The following is a 24,467-nucleotide window of genomic DNA, read 5'->3' as shown; positions in this document are numbered from 1 at the left end:
TTCATACGGACATGTCATTCTAGTATTGGACTATCCGTTGTTGAGCACACCTACAATGTTTGTTAAACTCAAAGATAAGATGAGAAATGTGAAACCTCAAAGATTGAAATCGAAAGGATTCTCATTGGACTTTGAATTTGTGTCATCACTTAATACAACACCATTCTCAACAGTGTCCCATTCAAAAACAAGTAGAAGTTTCAGTTTTCCAATTGATATTAAAATCTCCTATCATCATGAATGTATTCTTGTCAACGATGGAGATCAACAATTGATTCATGTTTTTGATTTAAACACAAAAAATTTTAAAGCTTCAATACCTTCTCCTGTGGATTCACTGTGGTACATGTGTGTTGAAGAAAATTTTGATGGACCTCACACACGACGAGATGCTTTGATTGTAGCAAGTGACAACGGAGTGGCAAAGTATGAATTAGGAAAGTTATTGAATGAAAAACGACAAGATGATGGAATGAATGATTTTATGTGGAAATTTCAAGACTGTAAGACGTACGGATGCCTCACAGTATTGTATTCACACTCTTTGAATGAACCTAATCATGTCTATGTTTGTGACCAAAGACAACATTCCATTTTGGTGCTTAATGCCAAGACTGGATTGTTTCATCAGAGAATTGAATTAAGTGAAAAGAACTTGAAATTATCAGGAATTGACTTTTCTCCTCACGGTGATATGATTCTTTCCGAAACGCATCCATCACATCGAATTCACATGTTGAGAAAGAATGATAAGGGACAATGGCACACCATTAAGACATTTGGAAAGAGAGGACATAATTTTGGAGAATTTCATTTCCCTTATTGTGTCCTTGTAGACAAGGTTTCTCAACATCTCATTGTGTGCAATTCTAGTAATTGTAGAATTTGTGTCTTTACCTTTGAAGGAGAACTTGTTAAATCTTTTGGAAGCAGTGGACAGTCAAACAAACAATTTTGTGACCCCAATAGTATGTGTCTGAATGAAGAAAGTGGAGAGCTGTATGTGTGTGACAGGTATGTAGTTGGCAATGTCGGTAGAATATGAATATACTAAAGGTGATGACTTTCATCTAATGAAACAGTGGAAATAAGAGAGTTCAAATCTTCCAATGATGAGAATTGAGAACGGTTGATTTAAACCCTTTGCAATCATCCGCCAATTGTTGAGAACAGTAACTTTCCAATATTAATCAATTACAACAAAGAGATTCTCAAAATTCAGAGCAACTACTCAGTAAACTGCACAGAGTTGAATCTCTTATGCTAGGTCGCTGGTAGCATCATATTCCGCTCTAGGTTGCTTATGGACACGGATTGTAGAGTGTTAGAAGTGTTACTCAGAATGTTGCTCACTATGAGAATCGTTAGTATTGGAGATGCCTTTATTGAAATATTGAGAAAATTGGAAAAAAGCAACGGGCTAGAGTTAGCATCCCAAAAAAGCTCCCAAACAGAAAAACATGGGTGATGCGTCTTGTGTCTCTACTTGAATCGAACAATTAGGTTTTCTACAAGGGATACATCACCCGTGCTCTTCTTGATTTTGCCCCTCTTATAGAACATAAGGCAAAAAAATATTAGAACATACTTCAGCTCCTCCGTGATTGCTTTCATTAAACAACAGGAGGTGATACTAGTGGTCAAGATTAGGTAGAATTTCTATTGTACATGCGTTATTGTGTTTGATGTAATTTTTATCGTTTCGGAGTATAGAGTTTTCAAGACAGTATGGATGTTGTTGTATTTGATCAAAAAATTATGTGTGCTGATGAGAGAAAAGAGTTAAGCTATTTCAATAGACTTTACTTTGATCTTTACGTAAAGGATAACGGTTCGATAGACAGTACAGCATGGACTGTGCAAAAGCGTGGACAAAATTCGAAACCACATGTAAGTGCTGTTTTTTGCATAGAGGATCAAAGTCGTGGTCTAATTTTCCTTTTTAATAGAAATCAGTTCTAAAACGAAAAAACAACGAGAAACAGGAAGGTTCCGTTCTGAAGAAAAAGAAACAGCAGCTGGATGAGCCAATGGCAAAAGGGCTTAAGGTAAATCTTGCTAAGCTCTTTGATTCAGGTATCCTCAAAGTTGGCGACGACATTGCTTATAAAAACGATGAAATAGTGGTGAATATGAAGATAGGCAACAAAGGAACCATTGCATTCACTGATCCTAAAACGAACAAAACTGAAATTTTCACTCTTTTGAAACCTCTCATGAGAAGGATTGAGGAGTCCTATTCGGTCGTACGAAAACCCAAGATGTGGAATGCCTTTTTCAAGGTTGAAAAGATTAAAAATCGGGTTGTAGAAACGAGACTGAAAGAAATAAGGGAGCAATATCTACGTCAAATGAACCAGGCAAGTCAACATGATTCTCAACAGCAGCCCACAAACGAGCAAAAAATAGGAACGTCAAGAAATGTTAGAGTAACGATTGGAGATCTAGTTAAAGGAGGTTTTCTCAATCAAGGAGATGTAGTTGTGTTCAAAGGTTCTAGACCCCATTACGCAACAATAGCTGAAGGAAGACTAAAGTACCAGGACCCAACAGGCACATTCGAGTATTTCGAAACGGTTACCACTTTTAAAGCTCACATTAAGGAAACAGGAAATGCCTGGGCTTCCATGGTCTTGAGAAAGGCTGATCAAGAAGTTTGTTTGCAGTCATTGCGAGATTCTTATATTGAAAAAAAGAAGTAACCAAAAGAATACAAACCAAGTTTACTGGTCAGGAGGATTGATATAATTCTTTGCTTAATCTTTGTCGGCCGCATAGTCACAAAGGTCGTTTGTGATAATGATCAAGTCAATATTCGGATTGTTTTTCATGGCGTGTTGGAATTTTACAATTCTTGCTCGCGCTGCTGCGCTCAACTTTGAATAACTTTCAATTAAAGCCTGCGATTCTTTACAATGATTTTGTGCGTCCATTAAAGGTGTCACTCCACTATGATTTACAATGTCCCAAACAGCGTTTTTTTCAAGAAGCATTTTGGTTGCCTGTGGATTTCTAACAAAAACAACGTTTGATAACATGAGGTCAACAAAAAGACTTACCTGTAATAAGCAGCCCAATGCAATGCAGTGTCGCAATAAGGTCTGTCAATGGATATTCAATGAATCACGATTTAATGATCTAGTATTCAAAGTTTTGTACATACGGTTGATTAATGTAATCATAATCTGCTCCCATGTTCAGTAAATATCTAACAATATCGTTATTGTGCTTGTGAATGGCAATCATCAATGCATTTACTCGCTTTGTGTGTCATTTAATTATTAGTGTAGTCCAACAATTAATTGAATGGTTCACAAATTGATCATTAAAAAAATGAATTTAGTTTTTCAAAATCATTTTTGCGATCATCATGATTAGTGATCTCACTCTCGGAACATACCCCCTTGTCGATGGTTTCGTTGATATTACATTGCCCACTCTCAATCAAAGATTTTACCGTGTTCAGCTCGCCCGATTGTGCTGCCGCAACAAGTGGACTTCTGTCAAGACTGGGGTATTTATTTTGTTTAGCGAGTAATTGTCGTAAAGTTCTATGATGGGGTTTGTCATCATCGAAGGACATTTTTTAAAGTGATGAAGCATTCATGACATTTCGAGTGATTATTTTTGGTTTTTGGGTGATGAAAGCACTGACATAATTTCATCTTGTCAATGAATGCGATTGAAACAAAAATGACCAGCTCGCAATGATTGGCACAGTTTCGGAACCGAGATGGAGATGAAGGACTAGCCGCGCCCACACGTTCTACAGTTTAACTTCAAAAAATAACAAAATGAGCTTGTCGGTTTCGGTTCCGAAGGTTCTGTTGGAATACGGCTCAACTTCATCAGCAACCAATCAACAACAACTCAACAATACAGATCATGAAGAAGAGGATGAAGAGGCCTTTTCGGATATTGAAGACGAAGATGACATTGGAGAAGACGATGATCTCTCGCTTTCGGATGATGAAAATAGAGAAAAAACTCAAGAAATGATTGAAAAAGAAAACGAGGAACTGGACAAAATTCTACAACTATTCAATAATGAGAACATATTTGAAAAGAATGACGCATTCATGTTGAGAAGCGAGATGGATAAAAAATACATCTCTAAAGAGGCTGAAGCTAAAGTGAGGAACATGTATGAAGATTTATACGTTGGACATTTAAATCGAAAAACCCTCCATCAAATTGAGCCTATTGAACTTTTATTCTTTTTGACAAACTATAAGAATTTAAATTGGAATGAAATACTCATCCGTGCGCAAGAAAATAAGAGATTGGAAGTGGTGAGAAATGCAATCCAAGCAAAACTGGATGAGCAAAAACAACAGGAAGAGGAAGAAGAACAGAATAGTGTGGAAGGATTTATTTTACGAAAGGTAAAAAATTATAGGGATAAGGTTGTCACGTCTATGGATGCTAGAGTGGAAGAAACAATTAAGCATATATTAAGCGTATTATATTTTCCTGTAAAAAAAGGAAACACTGTAAAACCTTTGATTGATTTTGGTCCCAAACGTCTCAAACCTCGACTGAGAAGCATTGTAAAGTCTATATTTTATTCTGATTACATGTATATTGAGGGGCAAGAGGATCCATTGCCTGGAGAAGAAGAAAGCGATCCAATGGAAGTTAACGGCTCAGACATTGCTCAAAAAGAGCTTGAAAATATGTGTGCCGAGCTGTTAGCACTTAGGGCTGAAAAACGAGCCTTCACGGAGGAGGAAGAGCTAATTATTGACGTTACAAGAGATAAATATTATGAAAGTTTAAATGAGAATAGAAGACAAGCATTTGAAATACGCAACCTCAAAGAGCAGCTTGAAGGAAGATTAAATTTAATTGCGAAAATGAATGAAGTTTATGTAAATGAATTTCAAAAGCTGAAGATGAGCATAATTGAAAAGTTGGAACAAAAGAAAAGTTTTAGTGACGACATCATGCTCTTATCCACAATGGGAGGCTCGTTAATTGCTGACTTTTCGTCTTTACTCGAAGAGGAACGAAAGAAAGCACAAGATCTCTTAAAAACAGTGAGAATTACGTTTGGAAAGGAAAAGAAAATTATGGAAAACCAAAAACTAAAAGAAATGCAACTTTGGAAGCAAAAATTAGAATCTTTAGTGCAAGATAGAAACACCACCATTGAAATTATGAAAAAAACATATGAAGAAGAGAAGCAAACGCTTATTCATGAGCTATCCAACGAAAAAAAGAAAAAGACAAAGGAAGCCAAAAAGTCCACAAAATCTCACGCCCTTAAGCGAGAGTTGTCTGCTACAACAGTAGCAACCAAGGAAAAACCGAAAAAATACCTTGTACTCCACCACTCAAAAGGAGTGAGCATAGAGCCAAGGCCACAATTGACAACGGCAAAACCATATTACAGCCATCACGGAAACAAGGATCAGCACAGCAGTGACGACGAAGATAATTCAGATGAAGAGAGAAAAGTTAAACCAATTCCACAAAAGAAATCTGAAAACATCCCAAAGAAGCCTGTTAAAGACGTACAACCTTTTCAAATTAATATCTTAGACCAGAAACGTGTGAAATTCTTAAGAAGTGCTCAGAAATCAACCAGAGACTCGTTTGAATCAAACACTGATGAAGAGGCGCTGTTAAAAGATGAGTCTTTCAGTCAAAAGGATAAGTCTCAATATCAATACGTTAAATTGGAAAACGAGTTGTCAGGTCACAAAAAACAAAATAGGTTGCTAAAAGCTGCTCTGAAAGATAGAACTGAAAAGCTTAAGGCGATCATTATAAAGCTTAAGCAAGTTAGACAAAAACGAGAAGCTGCTCTTGATGAGCTGGACAAGTTTAGAGAAATGTTGAAAGAAGAAATGGATACCAATACCATGCTGAGAATACAAATTAAGAATTTAACTGAGCAAATCCGAAGATATTCCAAAGCCGATAGACTTCACAGGAAAAATACTTCTTCTCAATTACTAGAAAATGAAGTAACAAATCCTGTAGCTGTTGAAAGCCCTTCAACACAAAAAGAAGACAAACAAAAGGTCAGTCGTATCAAGGAACACTTTGGGCATTTTAGAAATCAACTCAAACACTGGCCCAACAATGAAAAAGCTGAATTGAATCAAATCATCGACATTGACGCAGTGGAACAATTACAAACAGCTGTAGCAGAAGCAGGAGCAATAGATTCTACGTTTTCTAAAAAGCTCCACAAGTGGGACAGCTACGTACGAAGAACAGCCCTCAAAAAATTTAAAAGCACACCAAATATTGACATGATTTCTGAGTTTGGAATAGGTGAGTTGAACGAAAGAAACATTAATTGTATTAACCACTTCAGACGTATCTCTGGAAAGACGACGAAAACAATTTGTTTCTTGTGAAAGAATGGTTCAAACAGATATCAGCTGTTTTTCAACAGATACAAGCAAAGAATCCTTTATGGCTCCAAGCATTGCCGTTCCACGAGAATTAAACTCAGCGTTTGATACAATAGAAGAGCAAAATGACTTGTTGGATGAATTGATTGGCGATATAGAACAGTCTTGTGAGCTCACGGATATGGAAAAGACGAACTTCACAAGGATAAAAGCTAAGAAAAATGAACTTGTAAGAGAGAGGCAAGAGCGATGGGGAAAGGTTGTTCACATTGCTCAACAATTAACAAACTTTAGTTTGGGTAAGGGCCAAGTTCCTCTCAGCATCTCTACGATTGATCAGGTTGTAGGCTTAGAGAACGAATTACGGAATAAGGCAAACATTTTTAGAATACTCCCCTCAACCTTTGCAAGGTCGACGTCACCTATGAGAGAAAATACCCCATCCACATCTTCATCTTCCAAAAACGAATCAATAGTTGCCAACAGAACTGAATTTCCTTATGGTATCAACAGAAGGTCTGAATCAGTAGGTACATGTTTAGTGGAGCTTGATGATGACAATTCGGATGTACACCTCTCTGAAATGATCTCTGGAATGAACAATAGCATCATTCAAAACAATTCTCTCACCAAAAATCTTCCAAGACTCTACCCTCAAAACAACAATCCCAACACCCGCTCTCCAATCTCTTTTTATGGCCGTCAAAGTGCTCCCTTAGTAAGAACAAAAAAGAAAAAGGAGCAACTTGCATCAGATGATTACAGACAATTCCTCAACGCTTACAAATCCCCAACCAAAAAACCTTTTCTGTAAATTATTTGGTTTCTCTCACACACAAAAGCCATCATCCTTCACGTCCATCAACGAAACCCAAATTCAAAAATAAAAAATGTCTCAACAGCTGTCGTATGTAACCGGAGTCGATACCAGCACAGTTTACCAGAAATTGGAATTATTAGGAGAAGGGTAAGTGAGTATGATGAGAGACTCGTCCTTGTTGTTTCAAAACCGAAACCTACTGTGTTTTGTTGATATTGATGATAACAAAATTTTCAATCATTTTTTTCGTTTGGGTGATACAATGAACTCACTCGAATCCATCATCATCATCGCTACGGACCTATCATCATAAATTCTAAAACCACCATCATCCGAACATCCTCCATGTTATCAACAACAATAGATCTTATGGTATCGTCTGGAAAGTACTCAACAAGAATGACGGTAAAATCTATGCTCTCAAATGCGTTCCAGTTGAGAATGATATAACTGAAGTAGAGAAGGAAATCAATATTCTCAAGGCTTGTGACTCGCCATCAATTGTAAAGTATTATGGAGCCTACAAACAAGATCAAGAGCTTCAAATAGCAATCGAATATTGCGGAGGAGGTTCTGTTCAAGACTTGCTCACTGTACTCGGACCTGTTTTGAACGAACAGCAAATTGCAGCAATTTGTGCCTCCACACTGAAAGGACTTGTGTATCTGCATTCACAAAAGAAGATCCATCGTGATATCAAAGCAGGAAATATTCTTCTCACAGATGAAGGAGATGTAAAATTAGCTGATTTTGTAAGTAGAGTGTTGTGTTTGAGTTGGAGATACATGCTGTTGGTTGTGGTGGTGATCGTGGTATCATTGAACCGCAACGATAATGACGATTTTCTTAACACAGGGTGTGAGCGCTCAACTGAACAATACAATTTCCAAAAGGCGTACAGTCATTGGAACACCCTACGTAAGTGATAATGCTAGCTTTCATTTTGGTCGTGACAACTGCTGTCAAATTTATGATCTTCACATGTCGCTCATCAATTCAATATTTGACATCATCATACAATAGTGGATGGCTCCAGAAGTTATTCAAGAAACTGAATATGACGGAACTGCAGATGTTTGGTCATTAGGAATTACTGCCATTGAAATGGCGGAAGGAAAACCTCCTCTTCATGGTATTCACCCCATGCGTGCAATTTTCATGATTCCAAACCGACCTCCTCCAACACTTGCAAATCCTGACAAGTGGTCAGAAGAATTTAAAGATTTTCTTGCATATTGTCTTGTTAAAGATCCAGCAGAACGACCATCATCCAAAACTCTATTGAAACACAAATTTATTCAAAAGGCTAAAACAACAAAAATTTTGCAGGAATTAATCGATAAGATGAATGAAATATTTGCAGAAGCAGGAGGCAGATTTAATTATTTCAAAAAGAGAGCTGAAAAGGAGAAGGAGTCTGACTCTGAAGATGATGAGACAGATTCTTCCTCAGAAGAAGAGTCTGAAGAGGACGGCGATTCATATGACACGCTCGTCCAGCGTAAACCCAAGTTAGCAACAGGAACAACTAAAATTACTACAAAAAAGAAACAAGAGTCTTCGTCTTCAGAGAGTGAAGGGAGTGACAATGAAGATAGTGACGATGATTGTGGAACTATGGTGAAACATCAACCAATCAAGAAAGAAAATAACAACTCTTCGCAAAACAATTTAATTCAAAGTGAAGAGATGGAACAGCTTAAAAAACTTTTCTCGGCTCTAAATGTAGATGAACTTAAAAGACAACTCAAAAATATGGATGAAGAAGAACAAAAACAGATTCAGGAAATTAAGGAAATGTTTAAAAAGCGGAGACAAGTTGTGCAGGCCCTAATAGATCAAAAATAAAGTTGTAATTATCACCTCCAATTCCAATAGTTTTTATGTAGAAACTTTGGTCCAAGCAGCTTGTTCTTCGTTGGCGAGAGGATAAAAATACATCAAACCAAAAAACTAGCTCCGCTGCCGGGAATCGAACCCGGATCTCAAGGGTGAGAGCCTTGTGTCCTAACCATTAGACTACAGCGGATTACATGATTGCTTGTTTCGTTAAAGAATCAGTGTCTTGCGTTCAGTAGGACGGCAAGATAAAATGACTTAGCTTGACCAATAACGTTCTGTAAACGGCAAGCACAAACATGACACATTGCATTGAATTGAGAAGACATTTACTCTTGAAGAGCGCTTTCCACTTTGGATACATCTTCTTTCTGTTCCATAGTTTTTGGTTGATCTGACAGATCCTCCAATACTAAATCTTCTTCATGAGTTATTGATGTGTCATGTGATGGCTCTGAATTTGGCTCCTCGTTAAACATGTTGTATTTTCCTTCGAGGTATGAAATTGCCTTGTCTCTTGACTTTAAAGGAAATCTATTCTCAAATTGGAATCTAGGATGAGGAACATTGAATTTGTTTCTTAGATTTGTATCTTTTTTAAGCGCCTCCACCTCTTGCTCAATAAATTGTACGAGAATGAGTACATTCATTTCTTGTTTTAGAATTTCTCTATTTGTATCGTTTTCAAAGACTGCACAGATTAGTGTCGGTAAGAGAATTTGTCTGTTTTGAGGATCAGTATAATATCTCTCAGGTAGTGAGATGAGTCTTTGAAGAAGTGTTGGGTTTCTTCCGTTGTGATAATGAAGCATGTCTTGATTGGACGGACATTCTAAACAAAAGTATCCAATTTCCAAAATAATCTCGTTCAATAGATCTGGAACAGTAATTTTGGTATTGGGAGCTGTGAAACCATCATATACTACAATGGATGGGTCGTAATTTACAGATTCAATGTATGCTAAAAGATAACCAATAATATGAAATAATTCAGTTTGAAATGTTTCTCCCAATGTTTTCTGTACAAAGTCAAGATCAATACAGGATAGATTATTCAAAATTCTAAATGTCAAGAATGTAATCTTGAGTGCTAAATCATTCATTTCTGGTTTGATATTTCCTCTAAGTGGACCATTTGCAAGTATCATGGTACTGAGAACAGGTAATACGTCAATAATGTTTGTCTTTCTAAACTTGTCGATTAGATTTTCAATTTCAGTACCCTTTTTTTGTACATAAACAGGTAAATGTCTCACTTTAGCATACGGGAATGTTGTCATCACTCTAACCAGCTCCAAGCTCTTTAAAATGAATGACGATCTTTCTTGAAGTGAAATTTCATCAACATATTTCACTTGAGCTTTGATAGTATCTAAAAGTTTAGTGTTGACAATAAAATCAATAAAATAGTCCTTAAACATGACCTCTGTTTCTACTGCCTCTGCAGTTGGTGTTTGTAAAAGCTTGGTAATGATAACAATCATCATTTCCAATTCAGGAAGTGATGATGGCTGATTACCAACGTCGATTGCTGTTTGTAATATTGAACATATTAACGAGTTAGTGGTATTGATATAAATTAAGTTCTCCTTATTCTTGCAGAGTGTGTTGAGAGCATGAATATACGCAGATCTCTCTTCTGCATCTTTGCATTGGCTCATTTGTAAACAAACACAGTCCAAAGCACCTTCATCTCTCAAGGTCTCTAAACTATCGTTTCTGGTAATCCTAGATATGGAGAGTAGCGCAGAAATGAGAACTTCAGACTTGGTCGGGTCCTTGATATGTTGAACAGTCTTTTTGAATAAGGTGGTTTTAGGTTTTGTTTTTGGTCTAATTTGAAGTAATTTCTTTTCCATGGACTCGAATGCCTTTAAGAACTTTTGTTTTGCTTTTTTGAATTTCTTGTTAGCTTTTTTGGTATTATGAGAAGGATCTTCTTCACTGATGGGCAAAATGACCACTGAATTTTCAGTTTTAGGAGGGGAGACAGCTCTTTTTCGTGCTTCTTCAACTTTTTTAAGATCTATTGATGCTTTCGCTTTTTTTGTCTCGATAGTCTTCGTTTTTCTGTCTTCAGCAGCTTCTAACTTTTTTTCTAATTTTTCAGAGAGTAAATGAGTTGTTAACTCAGTTTCTTTCTTTGTTTTTTGTATCTTTTTTTCATACTCAACTTTCTTGTTAATTCGTTCTGCTGACTCCTTTTCTTTTTTTTCCTTGATCAATTCTCCTTTCTTTTCTTTGGCCTTGATGCTTTCATAAATTTCTTTTTGTCGTTCGGCCTCTAATTGTTCACGTCTTAATTTTGCAGCTTTTTCTTTTTCCAAATCCTTTGTGCACTTAACTTTGATTTTGTGTTGTTCTCTCTCTCGTCTTTCTTGTGATGCAGACAGTTTTTGATCAAGTTGAAATTTGTTCTTTTCTTCCTCAAGGGTCTTTATAAATTTTACTTCCTCTACTTTTTCGCTTTCTTTTCTTGCCTCTTCCATAACTTTCTTAATGTGAATTTGATTATTTTTTCTTGCCCTCTCATGCTTCTCTTCTTGCCTCTTTTTTGTTTCTTCTAACTCCTTCTCTCTCTTCTTCAACACCTCCTTTTGCTTTTCAGCTTCTCTCAAAAATTTGACTTCTTGTTGGATCTGTTTTGTCTGTCTATTCCATGCAGATCTGGCCATTTTTTCTTCTTGTCGTCTTCGAATGTCATCAGGAGAGAGTTTTCTTCTGCTTGGCGACGAGAGTCTTTCTCGAACAGACATAATATCAGGAGAGCTGGGCGGTGAGATGTCAGGTGAGACATCTCCCCAGCATCTTCCTTGGGTTCCAAAGCTAGGACTATTGAACAATTCTTCAAATGATGTATTGTACTGGATTTGTCCAAAATTCGAAGGTGATGGAATGACATCATTCAAAAGCGAACCTGAAACTAGGTCTGCCATGGAAGGACTATTACTGCTAGATAAATTTGTAGATGATCGTTGTTCTGTTTGTCGTTGTAAAAGCTGAAAATTGTTAATTAATTGATGTCAAATTGTTAACTAAATTCATCACTTACCTCCGAAAGCTCATTACATGTCGAGGACAAAATGTTGACAACCTCCATCGTAAAATCTTGGCCATTTACTTCACATTCTCTATGTAATTCTTCGATATATCTTTTCAAATCGTCTTTCATTTCTTGTGAACAATCACCTCTGGGCGAAGTCAATGCCACAGATGACAAGGCTGAATTTTTTGGGGTTTCGTCTTGTGAAGAAGACGATTGGATCTCGGAGGAAGGTTTTCTTGTAAAAGTGGAGGATCCAGGTTTAGGACTTTTAACATTACTAGAGGAAGAAACATTCACAACTCTGAAAGAATGAAGGTTTTTCTGAGAATAGGTATTTCCTTTGCTTTTAGTGTCTCTCAAATTGATCTTAAGCTCTTGTGGTGATGTGTTGACAGAAGGAGATACTGCATCATTTCGCCAAGCTTGTGTTGTAGAACTCTTCTTTGTGGGAGCGTTCGTGCACGATGATGATGCAGGCTTGCTCCATGCTGATGAAATTCCCGATGACGATGATGAAACAACCATCGATCTACTACTCTCGCTGTTGTTGTTATTCGTTTCAACCGATGATAATTGTTGAGTGCCACTGCCTCTAGGTGTTGTATGATTGAAATTATGGTGAGTGTGGTTCGCACTGCTGGCCGTAAAATCACCTTGCGACATTTTTATTTTTTGAAATTTGAACAAGTGCGGTTAGAAAAGGCGCCAAAACCGGTTGTGTCCAAGTGTGCTCAGTTCTCCACCAAAGCTCTTCGATTTGGAATCTAAAATCTTTAAAATCTTGAGAACTCTCTGTTTTATTTCTCTTTGGATACCGTAATAAGATTGGGGTGGAAGTCTGAATTAAATTGATAACACAAAAAAATGAGCAAAATAATATCCTCTCTTCCCAATCAATTTCAAAATGATGCACCAAGCAAGCCTCCTTCGGAACCATCACCATTTCGAAAGAATATTTGGGTGGTGTCTGGAGTGATGAAGGCTTATTTAATTGCTTTTGATTCTCTGAAGGGTGTTGTTAGGAATATTGTTCATCAATTTAAAGAAGCGATGAAGAAGGAAGAAGATCATTTAGTATACAAACGGGTAGACCAAATGTTACGAAAGACATCCGATAATCCAAATTATTATTCAATCACTCGAGCAATTGAACAAATTACCTTATATTCCAACCACGCGGAGGCTTTATTTAAATTCTTCTCAAGCGAGCTTAAAATTCCTGTCGTTTATGGGTTTCAACCTGTTTCACAAGCGACAAACTATCCTATTGAGCCATCAACAAGAATGGGATGTGCATTCCTCAACAACTTTAAAATTCATTGTGTTGAACAACCTGCTCTCAATACTTTGAGATCTTATTTAAGCGTTATTTTTACCATGTTATTTGGAGATAGAATTGTTGGACGATATTTTAACTCCAATGCTGAACAGAATGATGAACAACTGAATACTGATAAGAGTATATCTACGCCCGACTATTCATCCCAACAAATACATACATTTGGACTGTTAGGAATTTCTTTGTTTTCAGAAGTATCAGAATCAAGACTTTTAAAGTCTAGAAATATTGTCTATACCAAACAGTTTAAATCTCTTTATGAATATATCATCACTAAACGAATGCTTTCGAAAATCAAGATGGACAAGAATGAAAGAGTCACCATTTTCAAACAAACCTTTTTATTTGGCTCAATATGGGAATTTTTTAGAAAATACTTTTACAAAAACGACCCTTTGAAAAATCATGGCATGTACATAATTCAATATCACCCATACTTTGACCTGATGGTAAAATTAGTGGGTGATAAACATTTGAAAGTTGTGAGAAAGGACGATTTAAAGAGAGGGAGCTCTTGGAATTTAAAATGTCTTCCATTAGGAGTGTTAAAGATCAAAACCTGTAAAGAAATTGAATTCCATACTACTGCTATTAGAGAAGACGTAGATGGTCTTCTTACGTTTATCAAATTGTTTGGCTCTCAATGTGTTGAAGTCATTGAGCCCTATCGTCACTACATTTGGGATTTCTCCAAACTGCCTCATCCACCAAATGCGCCTTCATCTCCTAATCTTAGAGTCATTTGCATAGACAGGAGTGAAATGTGTGAAATGAATCGAGTGTATGGCATCAGCCGGCTCGTGTTCGAGGTGGAATCGTTGGACCATTGTCAATATCAGCTGCAATCAAAAGGAATTCCTTTCAGACTGGAATCCGCAAGTATTATCATTCTTCATCCTCTTCTTCAAAATATTCAAATAAATTTGGTGGAATAGAATCATTATTAACACTTAACCAACACTTTATTTCCTTAATAACCTAGCCCTAGCAAAGAATTTAGCGTTAAGCGGATGATGTTGACTCTTAATGATGGCATTATCACAAGGCACTTGGCCTACTGATGATGATGTTCTTTCCTTTTTAACAATGCCCACAGGACCGGATGCTCCTTTTTTAAGTTTCTTCTTGCTCGATGTTGATTTACTATTTCTCTTTTTCTTTCTTGTTGGTGTATATTCTTCGTCATCAAGTTCTTCCTCTTCAAGAGGCTGTTCAGAGGGTGCTGTAGTTATTCGTATGGTTAAGCACTTGGGATTGTGAGAAACAACCTTCATTTGATCAGGTAATTCAAACTCGGATTTAACAACATTAGGATCTTCGATCTCTTGATTTGTATAAACCTTCGTATGGTTATTATAAGGATAGTTATAGGATGCATTAATTTCATCATAATATTTAGAAATGATTGCTTGATCTGAAGGTTGTAGTTGGTGGGGTACTATACCAAGGTCATTATGCAAAAGTAAGGCACGGTATGATTCGGCAGCATTGCTAATCGAGAATTGATTGGTGGAGGTGTCAAAAGGAGCAACATTAAGATCCGTAGTCGAACAGCTCAATGGATCAACATCAATGTCATCTAGTGGAACATCGAGATTGATTCTTACCGTGTCAGGATCACATTGACATCGCTCACAAACTTTTCCAATGGGCAGCCAACGTTTTGTTGCAAAGTTAACTGCCTCGTTTACATTGATATCCCAGTTAAAGCCTTGATGATAGCTTCCTGGAAGCGTGATTATAAACTCTCCAGGTAATTGTGTCACACGAGTAACCTTAATACCATGCTCTTTCAACGTGAAAGGAGAAATCAAGGTTGTCTTGTGTCTCAAGAACTGAGAGCACTGTTTGAATTGCTCAGGAAATGTTTTTTTGACTAACTCTTCAAACTTGGTCTTGTAAGGGAATGGAATCGTGTACCAAACCTTAGGGCTTCCAAAATGCATATAATTAATGCTGTATAGATCTAAATCTTCACAGTGCCAAGCGAAAAATGATTTGTACGATCCCACATACAGATAGGGTGAGTTAATTCCTGGCAATGTGATTCCTTGCTTCTTTAAAATCCTAGATAAGACTGAATCTAAAGTATTCAAATTCCATGGTGTCTTTGGATCTACAAACAATGTACCATATAAATCGCTTCCATAAAGTGGAGCTTGGAAGGCAACATTCTTCCATACTTTTCTTTCCATCCAGTCCACCTGTTCCTCCAAGGTTGTTAAGCTCGGAAGAGGTGGTGCTTTCTCGGTAACAACTTTGGGCCACTTCTTGAATGTGGTTGGTTTTGATTCTTCCAAGTACAATTGAAAGATTCCCTTCACTCCATCCACAAACTGCTTCACTGGAGTTGCAATTTCGAAATCAATTTGGTCCATAGTAAAGTGATGAGGTTTCCATTCCTTGGGAGGTATGACTTTACAAATACCACCATAGGAGCAGGCCGGATCGACTACTCTGTCGATATAACCTTGAAAGTCAGCCATCTCCTCCATGGTAGGAGTGAGTACAGGCACCGAATCATAACCGGAAGTGTGGGATAAGTTGAGGCTCATGTTATTGGTTTCTACTAGTAGAGAATAGAAAGGAAAAATATTATAACGGCCGCTGCTACTATTACAATATTTAATGTTTTAAACAAGCTAGTAATAATAGCAGTGATGTCTTTGAAACCGCTTGATGATGTCGTTTGTCTGCTTCAACAGGAAGCCAGATCGCAAGATAATTTTTGATGATGATCAAAAAAAAGCAAGACGTTTGTTACTCGCTCAAGTGTTGCGAGTAGACGTGATTGTGTTGGAAGGTAGTTCCGATTATCGGTTGATTAATATCAGCCGACTGGTTGAGGACTATTTATGTGAAGAGAATGAGTTTGTTTGTAAAACGAAGCAGCGTTTAGCAAACAGTCAACTGTTGACTTTCTTTTTTTTATTCCTTTTTTGCTTGAGCCAACAGCATCTCTCGAAACACACATCGACGAGCAAATTTAATTTCCACAACTGGATTGAACATCAGTAGGGCTGACCTGGCGTGACCGTTTGAAACAAGCTCTGAATCATCGTGCTTGATGATCGGGCAAGTGATGGCTCCTTTGATGCAGAACATGGCAGAACATTTACAGCATACATTCATTTCAGCATTCACTTGTAGAATCATATCCCATGGGTGTGACGCCAATCTCATTCTCTCAGAGAGAAAAATTGCGCCTGTCCCCCCAAGCTAAACGCGCGTTGTTGATCAACAGTGTATGGCAGTTGTAAAACAATATTTGTTGGCGCCATTTTGCTAGTATTTGTAGAGGCTCAATACCTGCTCATCATTTCAACACCATACAAAAAATTCAGCAACAACTACAACCTTTCATTCTCCTCATCACCACTACATACAATGTCGGACAGTAAGAAGGCAGTGATTAAAAACGCTGATATGGAGGAAAACATGCAAAGAGATGCTGTTGATATTGCATCTCAAGCATTAGATAAGTTCAATATTGAAAAGGATATTGCCGCTCACATAAAGAAGGAGTTTGATAAGAAATACAACCCAACATGGCATTGTGTTGTCGGCAGAAACTTTGGCAGTTATGTTACACACGAAAGTAAGTGTTATCTATTGGATCGAGTTCGTTCGTTGACATCAATTGTTTCCGAACATTGGGCTGACCACATTCCTTAATCACAATTATTTAGCTAAACACTTCATATACTTTTATCTTGGACAAGTGGCCGTGCTACTTTTCAAATCTGGATAAATATAACAAATTGCTTTGTATTTTTGTTTCATATTGTTTGCTACAAGTGTACATATCCCTTATGTGGATCATCAATGTTTGATCGTTTTAAACTCTACATAAAATCATTGTTAGAAATCTACAAGTTTGCTTGTTCTCTGCTGAAGCCTACGTCTCGTAGACATAATCTGTAGGCTGTGATTAAATATTTGCATTCGGCATTATCTTCTCCGTTTGTGATGAGACAACTGTCTCTAATCTTTTTAATATCGGGGCAGGAGCAACAGATTTTCTTTGCTGGAGTTCTCGGAGCCTCTGACAAGCTTTTTTCAATCAAAGACAACTCATTTTCCAGAGTTGTCTGTTTGGTACATAACTGAAGAGCCTTTTCAGCCCATTTGCATTTGCTGACATCATCAGCATTATTCTGCTGGCACTCAGAAAGAAGCGATTTGATTGTTTCGCAGGACATTTTTTTGTTGAGCACGTACTTTTTGATTGAAACCACAAAAGGAAGAATAATTACGCAATACAAATTTGGATTATTAACCACACATAATGTAAAAACAATAATTTAATTCATTTACATCTTCTTGAGACGTTCAATTGTTTCATCAATCTTGAGTAATTCAGAGTTATAACTTTCAAGTTTGATTTGGTCGTTATCTTTGACTTCTTGAGGTGTGTTTGTCTTGTACTTCTCAGTTTGAGTTCTCTCAAACAAAGCGTCACGGACCTTTTGAAGCTTCTCCTTATTCTTTTCTTGCTTCTTAACCTCTTGGTCAATGTCAATAAGTCCCTTAAGCATCATGTGAACTTCGCAAAATTCATTTACAACTTCAACACCACAACCCGATGGTATTTCTTCAACCTTCAAATCAAAAACAAGACTTCCACAAATAGCCAACATTTCAATATAACCTTTTACGCTCTTTAAAAGGTTGGCATGAGTTGGTGAAGAACAAATGATATAAACCTCAGGTGTTTGTTTAGATGTCAACTTGTATGCTCCCTTCAAAGATCTAATGTGGTGAACAACATCTAATACAAATTGCATGTCTGTTTCAATAGCGTCATTGCTCCATGATGATACTGGTTGAGGATATGGGCAAATCATAATGGATTCTCTGTTAGCTGGGAAAGAAGAATGGCCTGGAAGTCTTTGCCAAAGCTCCTCAGTAATAAATGGCATGGCTGGATGCAACAATCTCAAACATTGTTCGATACATGTGTACAATACCAATTGAGTAGTTCTTTTTCTGTTCAAATCTTCAGACTTGATATCATTCTTAATCATTTCCAGGTATTGATCACACAAATCCTTCAACCAAAAATCATAGCATGATTGGGTGTAAGACATAAAATCATAATTTCCTTTTTCAAATGATGCATTACAAGCAATAATTGTCTTGTTCAATCTACTAAGAATCCATTTGTCATTCATAGTTAAATTGCTAAGATCACGTGGATAATTATCAATACCATCAGATTTGAAGTCAGACCAGTTCATCAAAGCAAATTTAGTGGTTTGCCACATCTTGTTGCAGAAGGTACGATAACCAAACACACGCATAATGTCTAAAGCAATATCACGTCCTTGAGCGGTATAATTCAACAATGTAAATCTGAGAGCGTCAGTACCACATTCTGGAATTCCTTCTGGGAATTGCTTCCTTTGACCCTCACTAGCTTTTTCAACTTCTCTCTTTGGTAAGTTACCTGTCTTTAACTTTTCAAACATTTCTTCAAGAGTAATTCCATGAATAACGTCAATAGGGTCAATTACGTTGCCCAAGCTCTTTGACATCTTTCTGTTATCTTTATCTCTAACCATAGCGTGAAGCAAAACTTCGGTGAATGGAAGTTGTCCAGTTAGACACAAACTCATCATGACCATCTTAGATACCCAGAAGAACAAAATGTCAAGTCCAGTCTCAAGCATTTGAGTTGGGAAGAAGGTCTTGTAGTCATCTGATTCGGTATTTGGCCAACCTAATGGAGAGAATGGGAATAGACCAGAAGAAAACCATGTATCTAATACGTCTTCGTCTTGTTGCAAAATAAGCTCAGACTCTGAGGATACCAAATCTTTGAATTTTTCGTAGGCCTTCTTTTTGGCTTCCTCTTCAGATCCAGCTACAATCCACCATTTTTCGTCACCGTCTTGTGTTAACTCTTCCTTTCCTTGAATTTTAACAAGATAAGCAGGAATTCTGTGACCCCACCATAACTGTCTGGAAATGCACCAATCTTGAACGTTTGCTGCGCCCAAAAAGTGGAACCAAGTTGTTTTTTCTCTTTCTGGAACGAGCTTCAATTCACCTCTTTCCACTGCTTCACAAGCTTGTCTTGCTAAATCATCCATCTTGACATACCATTGTGGTTTAAGCATTGGTTCAATAATATCTTTTGAACGCGAACAGGTTTTGAGAACAAGCTTGTTAGGTTTTTCTTCTCTGTATAATTGCCTCTTTTTCAGCTCTTCGATGATAGCATAACGAGCATCAAATCTCATCATGCCTTGGAATTGACCACCATTTTCATTAATTTTACCGTCGTCCGTAAAGACACAAATCATTTCCAATCCGTGTCTCAAGCCACACTCAAAGTCATTACCATCATGAGCAGGAGTAATCTTAACAGCACCGGTACCAAAATTCATGTCAACCAAAGTTGCATCTGTAATAACCTTCAATTTTCTATCAAGGAATGGGTGTACCAATGTTTTACCATGGAATTTCTTATATCTTGGATCATCAGGATGTACAGCAACAGCTACGTCTCCTAGCATTGTTTCTGGACGAGTTGTTGCAATGACAATTTCATCATTGGCAAATTCTGGGTCTTCAAATTTGTAAGCGAATGACCACAATTTACCAAATTCATACTTCTTTGTTTCTGAATGCCCAGGTACGAAACGTTTGACACCTTCTATCTCTTCGCTGTCTACTTCAATATTACTGATGGCTGATTTTAAAACACAACTCCAGTTTACCAATCTATTCTTTCGGTAAATGACTCCCTTCTCGTACATTCGGATGAAAGCTTCCTTGACAGCAGCACTCAACTTTTCATCCATTGTGAAGCACTCTCGGGTCCAATCCAAAGAAGCACCAATTCTTTTGAGTTGTGTCAAAATACGTTGACCATACTCGTCCTTCCATTTGAAAACCTCTTCTACAAATTTTTCTCTTCCGAGGTCATGTCTTGAAACTGGTGGGTTTTGGTTCATTAATTTCTTCTCGACTACTACTTGCGTAGAAATACCGGCATGATCAACACCAGGAATGTACAAGACATTCTTGCCGGTCATTCTATGATATCTAACAATAGCATCTTGGATAGCTACAGTGAGAGCGTGTCCAATATGGAGTGATCCTGTTACGTTTGGAGGAGGAAGAGCAATAGTAAATTTTTCTCTTGTTGTATCCTTCTCATCAGCTTTGAAATATCCTTGTTTATTCCACCAATCATACCAAGCCATTTCTACGAACTCTGGGTGGTATTGAGCAGGCATTTCGATTGCGCGTATGTCTTTCTTCTCTCCGATTGGAGTATCATTCTTAAAGACTACCTTCTCCAACTCGGTCTTCTTTTTTGTGTTGCTCTTGTTGGATGATGGAGTGGCTTGTTGGCTCATTTTTTTAATGGTTGTGTCTTCTTCGCTGCTGTTCGGGTCGTCATGAAAAGAAGCTTGGGTAACTAGATGATGGAAATTGATTTTCTAATAATACAAAGGCTAATTGTGGACGAACGGTTCGAACTGCTTGAAGATTTTCAAGGATAATGCAGTAATTGTAAAAGTTAAATTTGCACACAAACCTCTTACTCGAATTACATCTTTAATTTTGTTGTAATCTCATGGCATCTCAAGAGTGACAGGAACATGTCCTGCTCGTTGTATCATCAGCATCATTTTCAGCCTCGGGATCGTCGGAAGTTCCTCTCAATTTCTATGACCTTCAGTGAGTTTCCACTCTGTCCAGAGTCATGAACATCTCCGAACAAAAAAACGCTTTTCATCACAACACACACATTCCATCACTCCTTGACTCCACACACTCGCTACTGACCTTTGGAGTGCCATTGATTCATCATCATACGACATTCATTATTTGACGCAACGACATTGTTTATGATCCGAAATTATACTAGTAAAATATTGCACGCACACACTTCTGAGACACAAAAATGATAAAGCCGTCATCATCACCAACAACAACCTCGAACAACGTTGTTAACAATGCAGAACCACAAATAACATCGGATGGTCAAGACTTCGTGGACTTTTTCTCAAAATTGAGGATGCGTCATTCAGCAAGTCATGCACGTACTCGAGAGTTTAGAGATGAATTTGAGGCGTGGCTAGAGACCAATAGAGAACTTGCATCGAATTTCTTTTTTAGCAACACCAAACATCATCTCATAATGGAAGACTTGATTGAAGAATTAAGGATCAAGTTAGCAGATGTGCACAACAATCCTACGAAAGAAGAAAACTATGCCATGACAGTTTATTCTTTAGAGACAGCCATTCAATCTTTTGAATCAGTTGCCAATAGTGCCATGATGTTGTTTCGAGAATTGCACTCGTTGAATTTGGTGATCACACAAATGAGAATGGGAAAATCATTTTCGGTTTGTTGCATCCATAACTCCTTTATTGCATCCAAACCATACACCATTGAGGAACTGTTGGAAAAGGCACGTGTGAGAGCGAGTGCCTTCTTTTCCAAGTTTCCTGAAGAGCATGGAGACTTGTCGACCATATTTTCATGTATTGTTTCATTCTGGAAAGGATTTACCTTCTTAACTGCCAATGATTTTGTTAATTGTATCTCAGAACAAGTATTAAGGTCTATTCTGAAAGCCACAATACTTTCAGAGACTTTTTCTAGCACAGTTTGTCATCCCATTGTGAAAGACTTTTGTTTTATGCTTGAAAGAGTTGCAGAGGGCGAGCCTAAAGGATTTCATAAGGCTTATTACCATCTTCTCTATGAAGAAGAGCATGTATTGACAAATCCTTATTGTGAATCCACTTACGGCTCTTGGGTGCTAATGTTCTTGTCCATTTCAAGTATTAATCCTGACTCTTGCCTCAAAACGCTTCTAGACAGCTTTCGAGTCGTTTCAGACAGTGAATGGTCAGTTGCAAAGAAGAGTGTTTATGCAACAAACCTTTTAGATGGAGTTTTTTTCATTGTTCGACGTCACGGAAAGGAATTTGTGGAACGAAATTTACAATTGTTGAATGAACTTTCAGATCCAACTTTTTTTAAAAACACTCCAATTAGAAATCAAAGACAAATATTCACAATTCAAACTGAGCTGGAAAGAATCATGTATGGTAATAACAAGTCAGCACTTGTGACATATATGGAGACTCTCCAAAAAACATCCAGTAGATGTGTGGTACTGCTAGTTGAATTAGAAGGAAAGAAGAAGAAGATTTCTCTTGATGAAGCTTACAATGAAGAAAACATCATTCCCATTTTTGAAGAAAAGTTATCCATTTCAATGAACTCTTATTCTATTGACATTTTTGATGACGATTGTGAAGATTGGGTAGTATTCGACCCATCAGAGCACAATTTTCGTAAAATGAAACAACCTGTCAAGATGAGACTCGAAGAAAAGGTTGACGAAAACGTAACAGAGACAACAACTATCAAGGCTATTGATAATTACAAAATTATCAAGCAATTGCAATCAGAAACAACGGAACAATATGTTTCAATAACATTCCTTGCTGAAGAAAAACAGCTTAACAAGGAAAATCGAAAAATAATTCTGAAATATTTGAACTTTAAAGGTAATAATGCAGAAGAGAGACTTTCAGAAATGATTATCACTCTCAAGAAAGCAAAGGATTTTGAAAAGTCCAACATTATTCCAATATTTGATATTTTGAAACCAGAGACCATCAATAATCAGAAAATTAAGAAGGTTCAACATTTGGCATTCACTACACCTTACTATTCACATGGAAGTTTAGACAACGTCACCAAAGAGAGAATACACCTCAATACTAGAATGATACTATCGCTTATCAAGTATTCATTGGAAGCATTCAACTCTCTTGAAGAAGCACGTTTAGACTATGGAAATATTAAGACACAAAACATTCTTGTTGAACAATTGGATCTTGTAACAAGTGCTCTCAAGATAAGAGTCACTGATTGGTGGATTGCTTCAAAAAGCAAAACACCTGCTATTTGCAACTTGGGTCTACTATTGTACAATTTTCTAACATTTGAAAAAACAGATTTGAAACATCTCATGTCAGAGACAGTTACAAGTCAAATGATTTCAGATGAAATTTTCAAAAAGCAAAACAAGTCATCAAGCTCTTCATTAGCAATTGCAGGAGAAGTGATTGCATTTTTGTTGGGAAAGTTTGATTCTAGAATTGCAATTTCTGCTAGACAAGCCTTAAAGTTGTTGTACAAACGAGTGAAAGAATCGAAAGAGAGTAGTCCAAGTAAATGAAAATTTAAACAAGCGTTTTTAAAAATAGTTGCTCACTTCAAAAAAAAATGTCCAACAACAATTCGTCAACAACACCTCCAGCACAACAAAATCTTGTGGGGCTGTATCGACACGGAACACTCGGAGTACAATTGCAAAAAGCTTTGGATCAACTAAAAGACCAAGATAAAGTATCGGACACTGTAGTTGAAAGAGTAATGAAGGTTTTTGACAAGAGTATTTGTAATGCACTGGCAACAAAACTTAACAACAAAATGACCCTGAAAGCCGATCAATGTATTACATTTAATTTTAATAATAATGTTTATGTTTGGACTCTAAAAGATGTTCAAGTCAAATTGGGAAATCATAAATGTAGTACACTCGATTACGTGAAAATTGTGGCTTGTGATGGCACCACAGCTGCAGCCAAAAAAACTACAACATCAAAAAAGAGAAAGAAGTAATGATAGCGATAGTATTCAGAAGCCGATTCGATTCAATTTATTACTTTCAAGCAAGATCTTTGCAAGTACCTCAATTAGGAATTCAGGTCTAGCGCAGTCATTGTTTCGCTGGTTTAGCTAACTCTGTTGAGGCAATACAAAACGAACATGTATCCTGAGATAATAAATACCACTCTCAATTTGTTCACACGACACCAATCTTCCAAAACCAATGAAGTGCTTGCGATGAATGAAATGATTGACCAGAACAGAATATCGAAGTCCTCAAACTTCGTGCAACTGAAACATTGAAAAGCGTTTTAAGACTGATAAAAATACTAATTTCATTTGTTGATTATTGATCCTCAAATAATGATGCTTACAATTTCTTAACTGAGATATCTTTGC

At 37.1% G+C, this 24,467-nt stretch overlaps 13 protein-coding genes across 13 annotated transcripts; 8 read left to right on the top strand and 5 right to left on the bottom strand.

The window, feature by feature from the left end:
• Positions 1 to 55: 55 nt before the first annotated feature.
• C9374_003707 (uncharacterized protein) lies at positions 56 to 1,113 on the top strand (the record flags this gene model as incomplete). Its single annotated transcript, XM_044693265.1, has 2 exons — positions 56 to 1,014; positions 1,083 to 1,113. The coding sequence occupies 2 exons, from the start codon at positions 56 to 58 to the stop codon at positions 1,111 to 1,113; spliced, it is 990 nt and encodes a 329-aa protein (XP_044555837.1).
• A 645-nt stretch (positions 1,114 to 1,758) lies between these two features.
• On the top strand, positions 1,759 to 2,702 carry C9374_003706 (uncharacterized protein; the record flags this gene model as incomplete). The annotated part of the gene is made up of 2 exons (XM_044693264.1): positions 1,759 to 1,890; positions 1,950 to 2,702. 2 exons carry the CDS (start codon positions 1,759 to 1,761, stop codon positions 2,700 to 2,702), a joined length of 885 nt encoding a protein of 294 aa, XP_044555836.1.
• Positions 2,703 to 2,756: 54 nt separating this feature from the next.
• On the bottom strand, positions 2,757 to 3,583 carry C9374_003705 (uncharacterized protein; the record flags this gene model as incomplete). The annotated part of the gene is made up of 4 exons (XM_044693263.1): positions 2,757 to 3,012; positions 3,060 to 3,101; positions 3,164 to 3,261; positions 3,401 to 3,583. The coding sequence occupies 4 exons, from the start codon at positions 3,581 to 3,583 to the stop codon at positions 2,757 to 2,759; spliced, it is 579 nt and encodes a 192-aa protein (XP_044555835.1).
• Positions 3,584 to 3,794: 211 nt separating this feature from the next.
• On the top strand, positions 3,795 to 7,182 carry C9374_003704 (uncharacterized protein; the record flags this gene model as incomplete). Its single annotated transcript, XM_044693262.1, has 2 exons — positions 3,795 to 6,285; positions 6,329 to 7,182. The coding sequence occupies 2 exons, from the start codon at positions 3,795 to 3,797 to the stop codon at positions 7,180 to 7,182; spliced, it is 3,345 nt and encodes a 1,114-aa protein (XP_044555834.1).
• Positions 7,183 to 7,258: 76 nt separating this feature from the next.
• Positions 7,259 to 9,036, top strand: C9374_003703 (uncharacterized protein; the record flags this gene model as incomplete). The annotated part of the gene is made up of 4 exons (XM_044693261.1): positions 7,259 to 7,335; positions 7,553 to 7,940; positions 8,044 to 8,106; positions 8,212 to 9,036. 4 exons carry the CDS (start codon positions 7,259 to 7,261, stop codon positions 9,034 to 9,036), a joined length of 1,353 nt encoding a protein of 450 aa, XP_044555833.1.
• Positions 9,037 to 9,356: 320 nt separating this feature from the next.
• Positions 9,357 to 12,736, bottom strand: C9374_003702 (uncharacterized protein; the record flags this gene model as incomplete). Its single annotated transcript, XM_044693260.1, has 2 exons — positions 9,357 to 12,026; positions 12,080 to 12,736. The coding sequence occupies 2 exons, from the start codon at positions 12,734 to 12,736 to the stop codon at positions 9,357 to 9,359; spliced, it is 3,327 nt and encodes a 1,108-aa protein (XP_044555832.1).
• A 201-nt stretch (positions 12,737 to 12,937) lies between these two features.
• On the top strand, positions 12,938 to 14,347 carry C9374_003701 (uncharacterized protein; the record flags this gene model as incomplete). Its single annotated transcript, XM_044693259.1, has 1 exon — positions 12,938 to 14,347. One exon carries the CDS (start codon positions 12,938 to 12,940, stop codon positions 14,345 to 14,347), a length of 1,410 nt encoding a protein of 469 aa, XP_044555831.1.
• A 27-nt stretch (positions 14,348 to 14,374) lies between these two features.
• C9374_003700 (uncharacterized protein) lies at positions 14,375 to 15,967 on the bottom strand (the record flags this gene model as incomplete). Its single annotated transcript, XM_044693258.1, has 1 exon — positions 14,375 to 15,967. The coding sequence occupies one exon, from the start codon at positions 15,965 to 15,967 to the stop codon at positions 14,375 to 14,377; it is 1,593 nt and encodes a 530-aa protein (XP_044555830.1).
• Positions 15,968 to 16,799: 832 nt separating this feature from the next.
• On the top strand, positions 16,800 to 17,163 carry C9374_003699 (uncharacterized protein; the record flags this gene model as incomplete). The annotated part of the gene is made up of 2 exons (XM_044693255.1): positions 16,800 to 17,010; positions 17,102 to 17,163. The coding sequence occupies 2 exons, from the start codon at positions 16,800 to 16,802 to the stop codon at positions 17,161 to 17,163; spliced, it is 273 nt and encodes a 90-aa protein (XP_044555829.1).
• A 118-nt stretch (positions 17,164 to 17,281) lies between these two features.
• On the bottom strand, positions 17,282 to 17,614 carry C9374_003698 (uncharacterized protein; the record flags this gene model as incomplete). The annotated part of the gene is made up of 1 exon (XM_044693254.1): positions 17,282 to 17,614. One exon carries the CDS (start codon positions 17,612 to 17,614, stop codon positions 17,282 to 17,284), a length of 333 nt encoding a protein of 110 aa, XP_044555828.1.
• Positions 17,615 to 17,725: 111 nt separating this feature from the next.
• C9374_003697 (uncharacterized protein) lies at positions 17,726 to 20,782 on the bottom strand (the record flags this gene model as incomplete). Its single annotated transcript, XM_044693253.1, has 1 exon — positions 17,726 to 20,782. The coding sequence occupies one exon, from the start codon at positions 20,780 to 20,782 to the stop codon at positions 17,726 to 17,728; it is 3,057 nt and encodes a 1,018-aa protein (XP_044555827.1).
• A 551-nt stretch (positions 20,783 to 21,333) lies between these two features.
• C9374_003696 (uncharacterized protein) lies at positions 21,334 to 23,634 on the top strand (the record flags this gene model as incomplete). Its single annotated transcript, XM_044693252.1, has 1 exon — positions 21,334 to 23,634. The coding sequence occupies one exon, from the start codon at positions 21,334 to 21,336 to the stop codon at positions 23,632 to 23,634; it is 2,301 nt and encodes a 766-aa protein (XP_044555826.1).
• Positions 23,635 to 23,681: 47 nt separating this feature from the next.
• On the top strand, positions 23,682 to 24,080 carry C9374_003695 (uncharacterized protein; the record flags this gene model as incomplete). The annotated part of the gene is made up of 1 exon (XM_044693251.1): positions 23,682 to 24,080. One exon carries the CDS (start codon positions 23,682 to 23,684, stop codon positions 24,078 to 24,080), a length of 399 nt encoding a protein of 132 aa, XP_044555825.1.
• Positions 24,081 to 24,467: the final 387 nt, after the last annotated feature.

Source organism: Naegleria lovaniensis (genome assembly GCF_003324165.1).
Source record: "Naegleria lovaniensis strain ATCC 30569 chromosome Unknown tig001, whole genome shotgun sequence".
NCBI lineage: Eukaryota > Heterolobosea > Eutetramitea > Acrasida > Naegleriidae > Naegleria > Naegleria lovaniensis.
Note: the sequence above shows the minus strand (reverse complement) of the source record. Positions and strands in the feature narration are given on the sequence as shown.